Source organism: Eucyclogobius newberryi, unplaced genomic scaffold (assembly GCF_026437365.1).
Source record: "Eucyclogobius newberryi isolate DKJ021-1_F unplaced genomic scaffold, fEucNew1.0.hap1 SCAF_21, whole genome shotgun sequence".
NCBI lineage: Eukaryota > Metazoa > Chordata > Actinopteri > Gobiiformes > Gobiidae > Eucyclogobius > Eucyclogobius newberryi.
In genome coordinates, this window is record NW_027315846.1 from 1,808,674 (window position 1) to 1,821,979 (window position 13,306).

General features: G+C 44.7%; 2 protein-coding genes across 2 annotated transcripts; one reads left to right on the forward strand and one right to left on the reverse strand.

Moving 5' to 3' along the window:
- Positions 1 to 1,683: 1,683 nt before the first annotated feature.
- Positions 1,684 to 11,241, forward strand: LOC140370966 (proton-coupled zinc antiporter SLC30A2-like). The gene is made up of 8 exons (XM_072458247.1): positions 1,684 to 1,739; positions 3,939 to 4,156; positions 6,553 to 6,699; positions 9,597 to 9,750; positions 9,911 to 10,136; positions 10,623 to 10,728; positions 10,809 to 10,943; positions 11,123 to 11,241. The coding sequence occupies exons 1-8, from the start codon at positions 1,684 to 1,686 to the stop codon at positions 11,239 to 11,241; spliced, it is 1,161 nt and encodes a 386-aa protein (XP_072314348.1).
- On the reverse strand, positions 7,099 to 8,430 carry LOC140370935 (5-hydroxytryptamine receptor 3A-like). Its single transcript, XM_072458221.1, has one exon. It carries the CDS (start codon positions 8,428 to 8,430, stop codon positions 7,099 to 7,101), a length of 1,332 nt encoding a protein of 443 aa, XP_072314322.1.
- Positions 11,242 to 13,306: the final 2,065 nt, after the last annotated feature.

Below are 13,306 nucleotides of genomic sequence, written 5' to 3' on the forward strand. Positions count from 1 at the left end.
TCCTGGTTTAGACCTGGTTTAGACCTGGTTCAGTCCTGGTTTAGTCCTGGTTTAGTCCTGGTTTAGACCTGGTTCAGTCCTGATTTAGTCCTGGTTTAGTCCTGATTTAGTCCTGGTTTAGTCCTGGTTTAGTCCTGGTTTAGTCCTGGTTTAGACCTGGTTTAGTCCTGGTTTAGTCCTGGTTTAGTCCTGGTTTAGTCCTGGTTTAGACCTGGTTTAGTCCTGGTTTAGTCCTGGTTTAGTCCTGGTTTAGTCCTGGTTTAGACCTGGTTTAGTCCTGGTTTAGTCCTGGTTTAGTCCTGGTTTAGTCCTGGTTTAGTCCAGGTTTAGTCCTGGTTTAGACCTGGTTTAGTCCTGGTTTAGTCCTGGTTTAGTCCTGGTTTAGTCCTGGTTTAGACCTGGTTCAGTCCTGATTTAGTCCTGGTTTAGTCCTGGTTTAGTCCTGGTTTAGACCTGGTTCAGTCCTGATTTAGTCCTGGTTTAGTCCTGATTTAGTCCTGGTTTAGTCCTGGTTTAGTCCTGGTTTAGTCCTGGTTTAGACCTGGTTTAGTCCTGGTTTAGTCCTGGTTTAGTCCTGGTTTAGTCCTGGTTTAGTCCTGGTTTAGACCTGGTTTAGTCCTGGTTTAGTCCTGGTTTAGTCCTGGTTTAGACCTGGTTTAGTCCTGGTTTAGTCCTGGTTTAGTCCTGGTTTAGTCCTGGTTTAGACCTGGTTTAGTCCTGGTTTAGTCCTGGTTTAGTCCTGGTTTAGTCCTGGTTTAGACCTGGTTTAGTCCTGGTTTAGTCCTGGTTTAGTCCTGGTTTAGTCCTGGTTTAGACCTGGTTCAGTCCTGATTTAGTCCTGGTTTAGTCCTGGTTTAGTCCTGGTTTAGACCTGGTTCAGTCCTGATTTAGTCCTGGTTTAGTCCTGATTTAGTCCTGGTTTAGTCCTGGTTTAGTCCTGGTTTAGTCCTGGTTTAGACCTGGTTTAGTCCTGGTTTAGTCCTGGTTTAGTCCTGGTTTAGACCTGGTTTAGTCCTGGTTTAGTCCTGGTTTAGTCCTGGTTTAGTCCTGGTCTAGACCTGGTTTAGTCCTGGTTTAGACCTGGTTTAGTCCTGGTTTAGTCCTGGTTTAGTCCTGGTTTAGACCTGGTTTAGTCCTGGTTTAGTCCTGGTTTAGTCCTGGTTTAGTCTATCCGATTTGGAATGTGAAGCAAGAGGAAAGGTCTAATGTGGAGTTTAAGGTGATTCTAAAACCTCTGTGAGGAAACGTGTCCTTTAATGAGTCCAGTAAACGTGGGATCGAGACAGAGGCTGAAACGTCTCGTGTGCAAAAGAAGGCGATCGATACTAAACGTCTGGATGGAAAGAAGGTTATTGTTTGCTGAAAGAAACACGGTCAGAGGAGTCGTCGAGGTTTGAGTTCCTATTGGCTGAGGTCTGAGCTGAGTTCCTATTGGCTGAGGTCTGAGTTCCTATTGGGTGAGGTGTGAGCTGAGTTCCTATTGGCTGAGGTCTGAGCTGAGTTCCTATTGGCTGAGGTGTGAGCTGAGTTCCTATTGGCTGAGGTCTGAGCTGAGTTCCTATTGGCTGAGGTCTGAGCTGAGTTCCTATTGGCTGAGCTTATCTCCACGTCTCAGATTAAAGGCCGTGGCAGAAGCAGGTGTCGGAATTCACTTCAACTCCAGAAAAAAGTTTGTTTTTTCCAATGGAGGATTTGGAGAAACAGAAGCTCATCGACGTCCAACTGGAGCCGTGCAGATGGTGAGGACACTTTATACTGGACACTTTATACTGGACACATTATAGTGGACACTTTAGAGTGGACACGTTATACTGGACACATTATAGTGGACACGTTATACTGGACACATTATAGTGGACACTTTATACTGGACACTTTATACTGGACACGTTATACTGGACACTTTATACTGGACACATTATAGTGGACACGTTATACTGGACACATTATAGTGGACACTTTATACTGGACACTTTATACTGGACACTTTATACTGGACACTTTATACTGGACACTTTATACTGGACACTTTATACTGGACACATTATAGTGGACACTTTATACTGGACACTTTATACTGGACACGTTATACTGGACACATTGGGAGTGGACACATTAGGAGTGGACACGTTATACTGGACACATTATACTGGACACATTATAGTGGACACTTTATACTGGACACTTTATACTGGACACGTTATACTGGACACATTATAGTGGACACTTTATACTGGACACTTTATACTGGACACTTTATATATGGACACTTTATACTGGACACATTATACTGGACACATTATAGTGGACACTTTATACTGGACACTTTATGCTGGACACTTTATATTGGACACTTTATACTGGACACATTATACTGGACACTTTATACTGGACACTTTATACTGGACACATTGGGAGTGGACACATTAGGAGTGGACACGTTATACTGGACACATTATACTGGACACTTTATATTGGACACATTATACTGGAGACTTTAGGAGTGGACACGTTATACTGGACACATTATACTGGACACATTATACTGGACACTTTATACTGGACACTTTATGCTGGACACTTTATATTGGACACTTTATACTGGACACATTATACTGGACACTTTATACTGGACACTTTATACTGGACACATTATAGTGGACACTTTATACTGGACACTTTATACTGGACACTTTATACTGGACACATTATAGTGGACACATTATACTGGACACATTATACTGGACACTTTATACTGGACACATTATAGTGGACACTTTATACTGGACACTTTATACTGGACACATTATAGTGGACACTTTATACTGGACACTTTATACTGGACACTTTATACTGGACACATTATAGTGGACACATTATACTGGACACATTATACTGGACACTTTATACTGGACACGTTATACTGGACACATTATAGTGGACACATTATACTGGACACATTGGGAGTGGACACATTAGGAGTGGACACGTTATACTGGACACGTTATACTGGACACATTATAGTGGACACATTATACTGGACACATTGGGAGTGGACACATTAGGAGTGGACACGTTATACTGGACACATTATACTGGACACTTTATACTGGACACTTTATACTGGACACATTGTACTGGACACTTTATACTGGACACATTATACTGGACACATTATAGTGGACACTTTATACTGGACACTTTATACTGGACACTTTATACTGGACACTTTATACTGGACACATTATAGTGGACACTTTATAATGGACACATTATAGTGGACACATTATAGTGGACACTTTAGACTGGACACTTTATACTGGACACATTATAGTGGACACTTTATACTGGACACTTTATACTGGACACATTATACTGGACACATTGGGAGTGGACACATTAGGAGTGGACACGTTATACTGGACACATTATACTGGACACATTATACTGGACACTTTATACTGGACACATTATACTGGACACATTGGGAGTGGACACATTAGGACTGGACACATTATGCTGGACACATTATAGTGGACACATTATAGTGGACACATTATGCTGGACACATTATAGTGGACACATTATAGTGGACACATTATAGTGGACACATTATGCTGGACACATTATAGTGGACACATTATAGTGGGCACATTATAGTGGACACATTATAGTGGACACATTATGCTGGACACATTATAGTGGACACATTATAGTGGACACATTATGCTGGACACATTATAGTGGACACATTATAGTGGACACGTTATAGTGGACACATTATAGTGGACACATTATGCTGGACACATTATAGTGGACACATTATGCTGGACACATTATAGTGGGCACGTTATAGTGGACACGTTATAGTGGACACGTTATAGTGGACACTTTACGCTGGACACATGATCCAGAATTAGATCATAAAACGTCGTCAGTTTGAGTTCTTCAGAGGAGACTCCCTGGGACTCGGACGAAGACTCTGACCGTCCTGAGGTCATGTGGTCATCGAGAGGAGTCTGTCCAGATCTGACCCGGGACCTGGACCCGACCGCGGAGACTCTGGGACCGGGAGGGACGTCCAGACGAGCGGCGCGGAGGAAGCTGCTGCTGGCCTGTGCGCTCGGACTCCTGTTTGTGGCCGGAGAGGTCATCGGTGAGAAGGAACACACTCTCTGTAGAACACACTCTCTGTAGAACACACTCTCTGTAGAACACACTCTCTGTAGAACACACTCTCTGTAGAACACTCTCTCTGTAGAACACACTCTCTGTAGAACACTCTCTGTAGAACACTCTCTCTGTAGAACACTCTCTCTGTAGAACACACTCTCTGTAGAACACTCTCTGTAGAACACTCTCTGTAGAACACTCTCTCTGTAGAACACTCTCTCTGTAGAACACACTCTCTGTAGAACACACTCTCTGTAGAACACTCTCTCTGTAGAACACACTCTCTGTAGAACACACTCTCTGTAGAACACTCTCTCTGTAGAACACACTCTCTGTAGAACACACTCTCTGTAGAACACACTCTCTGTAGAACACTCTCTCTGTAGAACACTCTCTCTGTAGAACACACTCTGTAGAACACACTCTCTGTAGAACACACTCTCTGTAGAACACTCTCTCTGTAGAACACACTCTCTGTAGAACACACTCTCTGTAGAACACACTCTCTCTGTAGAACACACTCTCTGTAGAACACTCTCTGTAGAACACTCTCTCTGTAGAACACTCTCTCTGTAGAACACACACTCTGTAGAACACACACTCTGTAGAACACACACTCTCTGTAGAACACTCTCTCTGTAGAACACTCTCTCTCTAGGACACACTCTCTCTCTAGGACACACACTCTCTGTAGGACACACACTCTGTAGGACACACACTCTCTGTAGGACACACTCTCTCTGTAGGACACGCTCTCTGTAGGACACGCTCTCTGTAGGACACGCTCTCTGTAGGACACGCTCTCTGTAGAACACGCTCTCTCTGTAGAACACTCTCTCTGTAGAACACTCTCTCTGTAGAACACACTCTCTGTAGAACACTCTCTGTAGAACACACTCTCTGTAGAACACTCTCTCTGTAGAACACACACTCTGTAGAACACACACTCTCTGTAGAACACTCTCTCTGTAGGACACACTCTCTCTGTAGGACACACACTCTCTGTATGACACACTCTCTCTGTAGGACACTCTCTGTAGAACACTATCTCTCTGTAGAATACTATCTCTCTGTAGAACACTATCTCTCTGTAGAATACTATCTCTCTGTAGAACACACTCTCTCTGTAGAACACACTCTCTCTGTAGAACACACACTCTCTGCAGAACACTCTCTCTGTAGAACACACACTCTATGTAGAACACTCTCTGTAGAACACACACTCTGTAGAACACTCTCTCTGTAGAACACACACTCTCTGTAGAACACACACTCTCTGCAGAACACACACTCTCTGTAAAACACTCTCTCTGTAGAACACACACTCTCTGCAGAACACACACTCTCTGTAAAACACTCTCTCTGTAGAACACACTCTCTGTAGAACACACACTCTGTAGAACACACTGTAGAACAAGAGTCTTAATCACAGGATTCAGTTCAAACACGTCCAGGAGCGTCAGCGTCAGAGAGAAGACTGAACTGACCCAGAAAACATTTGTAGAGATCTGAACCACATCGTTTTACACAGAATATTTACCGTATTTCCCTGAGTATAAGTCGCACCAGCAAAAAAACGCATAATAGAGAAGAAAAAAAACATATATAAGTCACACTGGAGGATGAAATGCGGTTGCAAGTGTGAAAATAACAAATATCACATAAGTTGCATATAAGTCACATATAAGTTTAAGTATATAAATATAAGTATAAGTCGCACCCCGGCCAAAACTATGAAAAAAGGTGCGACTTATAGTCCAGAAAATACGGTATTTATTTCCATTTCAGGTCAATATCACTTTGTCTCTTTGAACACATGAATAAAAGTATAATAATAATAATAATAATAATAATAAAACAGCTGGACAAAGGTCGGGGCCGTTTGAGGGGAGTAACAGCCCTCAGGACAAAAGTGTCACAGAAACACAACAGGAAAACGCTCCTGAATCATATTTTGTGTTAATTTGGCGATCATTTCCCCTCATGTGCCCGTTTTGCACGCTCTCCCTGTGCCCGTTTTGCACGCTCTCCCTGTGCCCGTTTTGCACGCTCTCCCTGTGCCCGTTTTGCACGCTCTCCCTGTGCCCGTTTTGCATGCTCTCCCGGTACCCGTTTTGCACGCTCTCCCTGTGCCTGTTTTGCACGCTCTCCCTGTGCCTGTTTTGCACGCTCTCCCTGTGCCCGTTTTGCATGCTCTCCCGGTACCCGTTTTGCACGCTCTCCCTGTGCCTGTTTTGCACGCTCTCCCTGTGCCTGTTTTGCACGCTCTCCCTGTGCCCGTTTTGCATGCTCTCCCGGTACCCGTTTTGCACGCTCTCCCTGTGCCCGTTTTGCACGCTCTCCCTGTGCCCGTTTTGCACGCTCTCCCTGTGCCCGCAGGAGGATACTGGTCCCAGAGTCTGGCCATCGTCATGGACGCGGCTCATCTGCTCAGTGACGTGTGCAGCGTGCTCCTCTCTCTCTGCTCCCTGTGGCTCGCCGCTCGATCGCCCACCAGCGCCATGACCTACGGCTGGCACAGGGCAGGTACCGCCCCCTGCAGGACACGCCTCCTCGCAGTATTCCGTCTGTATTTGTACTTTTACCAGTCGTTTAGGTGCGTGACATTTACTTAAACTTCATTTAAATGTGACAGTGGCATTGAACAAAATGTAATCACATTTCACACACACTTCATTTCTGTTGATTTCTTTTTTTTATCCCTATAAAAATAAGAAGAAGACTCAATGATCACATAAGAACAATAATCAAGTTGTTTCTTTTTGCATTATTACTATTATTATTTTTATTGTTATTATTTTTTGCTTGTAACTTTATGATACAATTACACATGTGAAGGCTGTAGTATTTCACAGATATAAAATGTTAAGTTGACAACATAATACATACATAATAAGCACAAGCGTGAGGTATATTTCAGTAGTATTAGTCATCAGTAGCGTAGCCTTCAAAGAACCGTTTGGCCCACACAAAGTACATGTACATGATGAAGGTACAAACCGTCATGAAGTACAACACAAAGAAAACGAGGTCGATAACGAGGGCGAGGCTCCTGAAGCGTGGCCTGGTCGCGTTCGGCCCCGAATGCTCCAGTTCCTCGCGACACGATCGGATCCGGTGGAGGATTTGGCGCAGCAGCCGGCACTCGGCCGAGGCGCTCGCCGGGGCGGGTGTGGCCTCGGCTCCTTCACCGGCCACGGTCAGGACAAGAGGCTCCAGCCGGACGTCCTCCTCGCAGCTCGGAGGGCGTCGTGGACCGCCGTGGACCTTTTCCTCAAAACTGAGCAGGAACCCCACGGCCATGGCCTCAAAGATGCTGACGCCCACCAGAGCGAAGATCCCGATGCAGAAGTTGGCGATCCACGGCAGCGTCTTCTCGGTGGAGGGCAGCATGTCCTGCAGGAGGAGCAGCAGCACGGAGATGGACAGGAGGATGGTGATTTTGAAAGCCAGCTTCTCTCCCCGCGCCTCGTTTATGAAGAACGAGGCCAAATCCAGGACCAGGAAGGAGAAGAGCGGGACGATGAAGTTGATCACGTACAGCATCGGCCGGCGATTCACCGTGACCTTGTAGACGAGTTGACTCGTCGTCGCGTTGCGTTCTAGCGTCTTCGAATGCTCTTCGATCTTGATGCCCTCCAGGTCCCACTCGCCCTGCGTGATGTTGAACAGATTGTCCACCAGCTGCGTGCTGTTGTGAGGAAACCTCAGAACGATGGCCTTGGCATCGGCCGTCATGGACGAGAAGGTGATGTTGCAGGTCTGCGTGTCGAAGGGGAACAGGTTGAGTCTGAGCTGACAGGTGAAGGTCAGGAGCTGCCAGGAGGTGGTGGTAGCCCAGCCGTTCATGTGCAGGTTCACGTAGGGGCTGAACTGAGCGCTGCCGGCGCCCGACACGTCCTCCTCGATGTGGATGTCAGGGATCCAGACCATCGAGCGAGGGATGGTGATGACTTTGATGTCACAGAAATCTGCAGAATTCCACGTCACAAACTCGTTGGTCCAGTACGTGGTGGTCTGGGTCTGCACTTGAAGGGTTTGAGACTTCTCGTCCAGTTTCAAAATGCTGAACAGGACCATGTCGATGTGGACTGTAGTGACCGAGGTCCAGGACTCCACCGGACGGACGTTTGCCACAAAGGTGTTGGTGGTGGTGAGGTTCAGATGGTCCCAGAGCCTCCAGTACGAGCACCCGGGGGGTATCGAGTGGCACGGGCCCAAGAGCGTCAGCAGAGCGGCGATCCGGATCGTCGCCATGGCGTCTTCTCGTCTCTCGCTCGCGCCGCACACACTTTTAAACCGCCGCGCTTCGAATCCTCTGCAACAATGTGAACAAAAAGCAGACGGACGTTGGCAATTAACGGTACAAAGCTCCCAGTTCCTCCTAAAGATCGATGGCCTCATGTTTCCTTTGTGCGGCGCGTGCGGTTTACGCGCCGAGTCCGTGAGTAAATACACGGTACTCGCAGACAAGAGAACGCCATTGTCCTGCATCACCTGTGCAGAAGTCAAACACAGCCTCCTGCGGCTCCGCCCGAGTAATTAAGCCCGGCTCAAAGGCTTCGAGGAGCATCAAGTTCAGGCTTCTAATGCACTGAAACGATCAATGATGTTCTCCTCGTGAGTGTCTGACGTGGGGCCCTTGGACACTGGAAACATTGGGCTCCAGAGGAACTGAAGACACTTCTACAACTCTTCACGTTCACTATTGTTATTTTTTATCCCTATAAAATAAGTACAATACTCAATCACAAAAGAATAATAATCAAGTTGTTTCTTTGTGTATTATTATTTTTGTATAATTATTATTAATTTGTTTTTTGTATTATTATTTTTTGTATTATTACATTTTTTGTATAATTATTAATAATTTTTTTGTATTAGTATTTATGTATTATTTTTGTATTCAACTTTTTTGTATCATTTATTTTTTGTATCATTAATTTATTTTTTGTATTATTTTTTGTATTATTATTATATTTTGTATTATTTAATTTGTTTGTATCATTATTAATTTATTTTTTGTATTATTATTTTTTGTATTATTATTTTTTGTTTCATTAATTTATTTATTGTATTATTTTTTGTGTTTGTTGTATAATTTAATTTTTTTGTATCATTAATTTATTTTTTGTATTGTTTTTTGTATTATTATTTTTTGTATCATTAATAATTTTTTTGTCTCATTATTAATTTATTTTTTGTATTATTATTTTTGTATTATTATTTTTTGTATTATTTATTTGTTGTCATTTTTCTTTAAAACAAACAATCTTTCTAAATCTGCCCCAACAACAATGGCAGTTCTGGAACTTGGTCATGTGTTCCTCTTGAGTAACTGTGTCACGACCTTGTACTTCTACTTGAGTCATAGTATTTGTACTCGTACTACTTCAAAGTGACTTGTACTGTGTCTTTTGCAGAGATCTTGGCGATGCTTCTGTCCGTTCTGTCCATTTGGGCCGTGACTGTGGTTCTGGTTTGGGCCGCCGTCCTGCGACTCTCAGACGGACACTTCCACATAGACACCAAAATCATGCTAATAACATCTGCCTGCGCCGTGCTCGTTAATGTTCTGTGAGTGTCCCGCGAGTGCCTGTGTCCCGCGAGTGCCTGTGTCCCGCGAGTGCCTGTGTCCCGCGAGTGCCTGTGTCCAGCGGGGGGCGGACCCGAGCAGGGGGCGGACCCTTACACAAAAGTGACGTTCGCCTTCAAACGTCTGTCTTCTTCCTGTCAGAATGGTGTTGATTCTGCACCAGCCCGGCTCCCACGCCCACAGCCACGGCTCCGCCCCTCCGGAGGCATCCCAAAAGGCGGCCCGCGGCCCCTCACGTGGTCCCGGAGCTCACAGAAAGGGCCCGGTCCAGACGAACGCCAGCGTGAGAGCGGCGTTCGTGCACGTGCTCGGAGATCTGCTGCAGAGTCTGGGCGTCCTGCTGGCGGCGGCGGTTATTCACGTCTGGGTAAGTGTCAGATGCCCCTCCTCCCCTGTGTCAGATGCCCCTCCCCCTGTGTCAGAGGCCCCTCCCCCCTGTGTCAGATGCCCCTCCCCCCCTGTGTCAGAGGCCCCTCCTTGTGTGTCAGAGGCCCCTCCTTGTGTGTCAGATGCCCCTCCCCCGTGTCAGAGGCCCCTCCCCCCGTGTGTGTGTCAGAGGCCCCTCCCCCCATGTGTGTGTCAGAGGCCCCTCCCCCCGTGTGTGTGTCAGAGGCCCCTCCTTGTGTGTCAGATGCCCCTCCCCCGTGTCAGAGGCCCCTCCCCCCGTGTGTGTGTCAGAGGCCCCTCCCCCCATGTGTGTGTCAGAGGCCCCTCCCCCCGTGTGTGTGTCAGAGGCCCCTCCCCCCGCGTGTGTGTCAGAGGCCTCTCCCCCCGTGTGTGTGTCAGAGGCCCCTCCCCCCATGTCAGATGCCCCTCCCCCCCATGTCAGATGCCCCTCCCCTCCTGTTTCCAGCCCGAGTACAAAGTGGTCGACCCCATCTGCACGTTCCTGTTCTCGGGGCTGGTTTTGTGGACCACGATTCCCGTCATTCGAGACGTCCTCAGAATCCTCATGGAAGGTGCGGCTTTAGACTCGACTCACGGGCTCTAGATCCACATGTCGATTGTTTGACCCTTCTTGATTGTTCTTCATGTCCAGCGTGTCCAGAGCACGTGGATCTGGACACGGTGCGTGAGCTTCTTCTCTCCGTCTCTGGAGTAACGTCCGTTCACAGCCTCAGAGTCTGGAGCCTGAGCCTGAGTCGCCCCCTGCTGTCGGCTCATGTCATTACAGGTCAGTTTGTGCCTGTGCAATTTATGAATGAAACTCAAGAACACGTCAGAGAATATGAATATTTACAGAACTATGTCAAATAAAATCATACATATTTGTCCATTGCTACCGTCTTAAGCTCTGGGTGACGCGGCTCAGACACTCTGGACACTTCAGACTGAGACTTGTGTTTTTCACAGAGGAAGACTCGGACTCGCAGCTCGTCCTGACCAGAGCCTCTGACCTCCTGCAATCGGAGTTCAGCTTCTCCAACGTCACGATTCAAGTCGAGAAAACTCCACCTCAAACCAGGATCTGACCTCCAGAAGAACGGTTCTCCACCTGAAAGAACTGGATCCTTCATGTTTCTACTTTGTCCTGGTGGAGAAGGCGGGTCTCGGGACGGAGAAGGCGTCGCTGTTGTGATTTCACGCGTTACAAAAATAAATGTAATTCAAATATTCAGCCTTTTATAAACATTAAAGTTGTTTTTTTGTGGTGAAAAGATTAAAATCACTTCTTGTGGGTCAACAGAGGATAGACGGGGGTCGCCATAACAAATGAACGCAATAGTCTCAGAAACCAGTAAAACACGTCAAAGCGCTGCAGTTTCCTCAGTTTGAACCACTTTACAGCATCTGGGACGTGAAACCCAAGGACATGGAACGAGTGATGGATCCTGGGCTCGTTATGGAGAAAAGGGCGTGTCACAATCAAACGAGTCATTAAAGTTTACACGACACTTTATTTGTACATTTATTAAACAGTTCAAAAGGCACGTAACAGTCTTAGAACATGATTTAAAACACGACTTTATGCAAATTTTATGCACAATTTCGAAACATTTTATTTAACAAAAACGAGTCGAAATGTTTGATCTTTTCACGTTTTTGTTCCCGTCGGTTTAAAGTAGATTCTGATCGATATTTAAACAGGACAAAGTTTGACCTTTGACACTTTTTCGTCTGGTTTTGATCTTTATTCGACCGAGTTTAAGACGTTTAATCATGAAAATATCACAATTTTACGTCAAAAATCCCGTTCCATCGTTTAATAAAGGAGCGTTTTTAATTCTGTTTGTGGAGGACGTGTTTTAACAGTTCGACACGTTTGGTGGACTTGAGTCGTTAAACATTTCAACTGAAAATTGAGGGAAAAAAAGACTTGAATCAATATTTGGCCTCAATTTAACGAAAACAACGTGAAATCCATGTGGTCTTTGGGGGCGGAGCTTGAAATGACATCAGGAACAAACGAGGGATTTATGAGAACTTTAAGATGCACTTTAATGTTTAGATAATTAGATGTTTGGACTATAATTAGATATTTAAATGTTTAGACTATAATTAGATGATATTTAAATGTTAATTAGATGATGTTTGGACGTAATTAGATTATATTTAGGTGGTAATTAGATGAGGTTTGGATTGTAATTAGATAGACTATAATTAGATGTTTAGACGGTGATTAGATGTAAATAAATTATATTTGTGGTAATTAGATGATATTTAGATTATGCTTAAGTGATTAGATGGTAATTAAAGGATATTTTATGGTAATTAGATCATGTTTAGATTGTAATCAGACGATTAGATGGTAATTAAAAGATGATTTTATGGTAATTAGATGATCATTAGATTTGGATTGGTGTGTCCAGTGAACTTAAAGATGCACAGCGCCAGTTACAGGTCAGATCTGTGACGAGGCGAGTCGGTTCATTGTAAAAATGCAGGTTTTCCAGGGAATTTAGTGCAATAAAAACACCTCTAAATGTGAAAAAGTGACATGGTGAAGCTTTAAGTGTCAGTTTAGCATTTGTGCTTTTTCAGTTTTTGATTAAAAAAAACTAAATATTTCTTCCAAAGCCGTTTCACCCGTGTTTTCCCCCTTTCATTAACGAAGATAAAAATGTTATTGTCAATATTAATGTCATTTACTAAGGGCGTCGTTCAAACTCACAATTGACTTGATTTAACGTCGATTTCAAAATAAAAGCTCGGCAAAGTTCGCGCTGCAACGAACGATTGCACAGCGACTTTTGAGAGACTTTTTAACCGATTAAAAAGGATGAAATATGGCGACTAACGACAAAACATTAACGATAAAAGCGTATTATTAATGAATATCTGAAATCTTTTACACGCGTTTGATATTTTGATCAATAATGCCACAGTCTGCGTTAAAAAAGGTCTTTACGTGTGTTTTTTAGTCTGTGATTTACAGAAAAATAGATAAATAGCTGCTTAAATCCAGTTTTGTTTCTTCTTCCTCACATTTACTCGTGCGTTTAAATATTCCAGTTTCGCCGCCGGTGAGTTATTGTCATGGATTAAAGCTGCACTGTGTAACTTTTATGTGGCGCCACTCGGTCGTCTTCAGAGGTT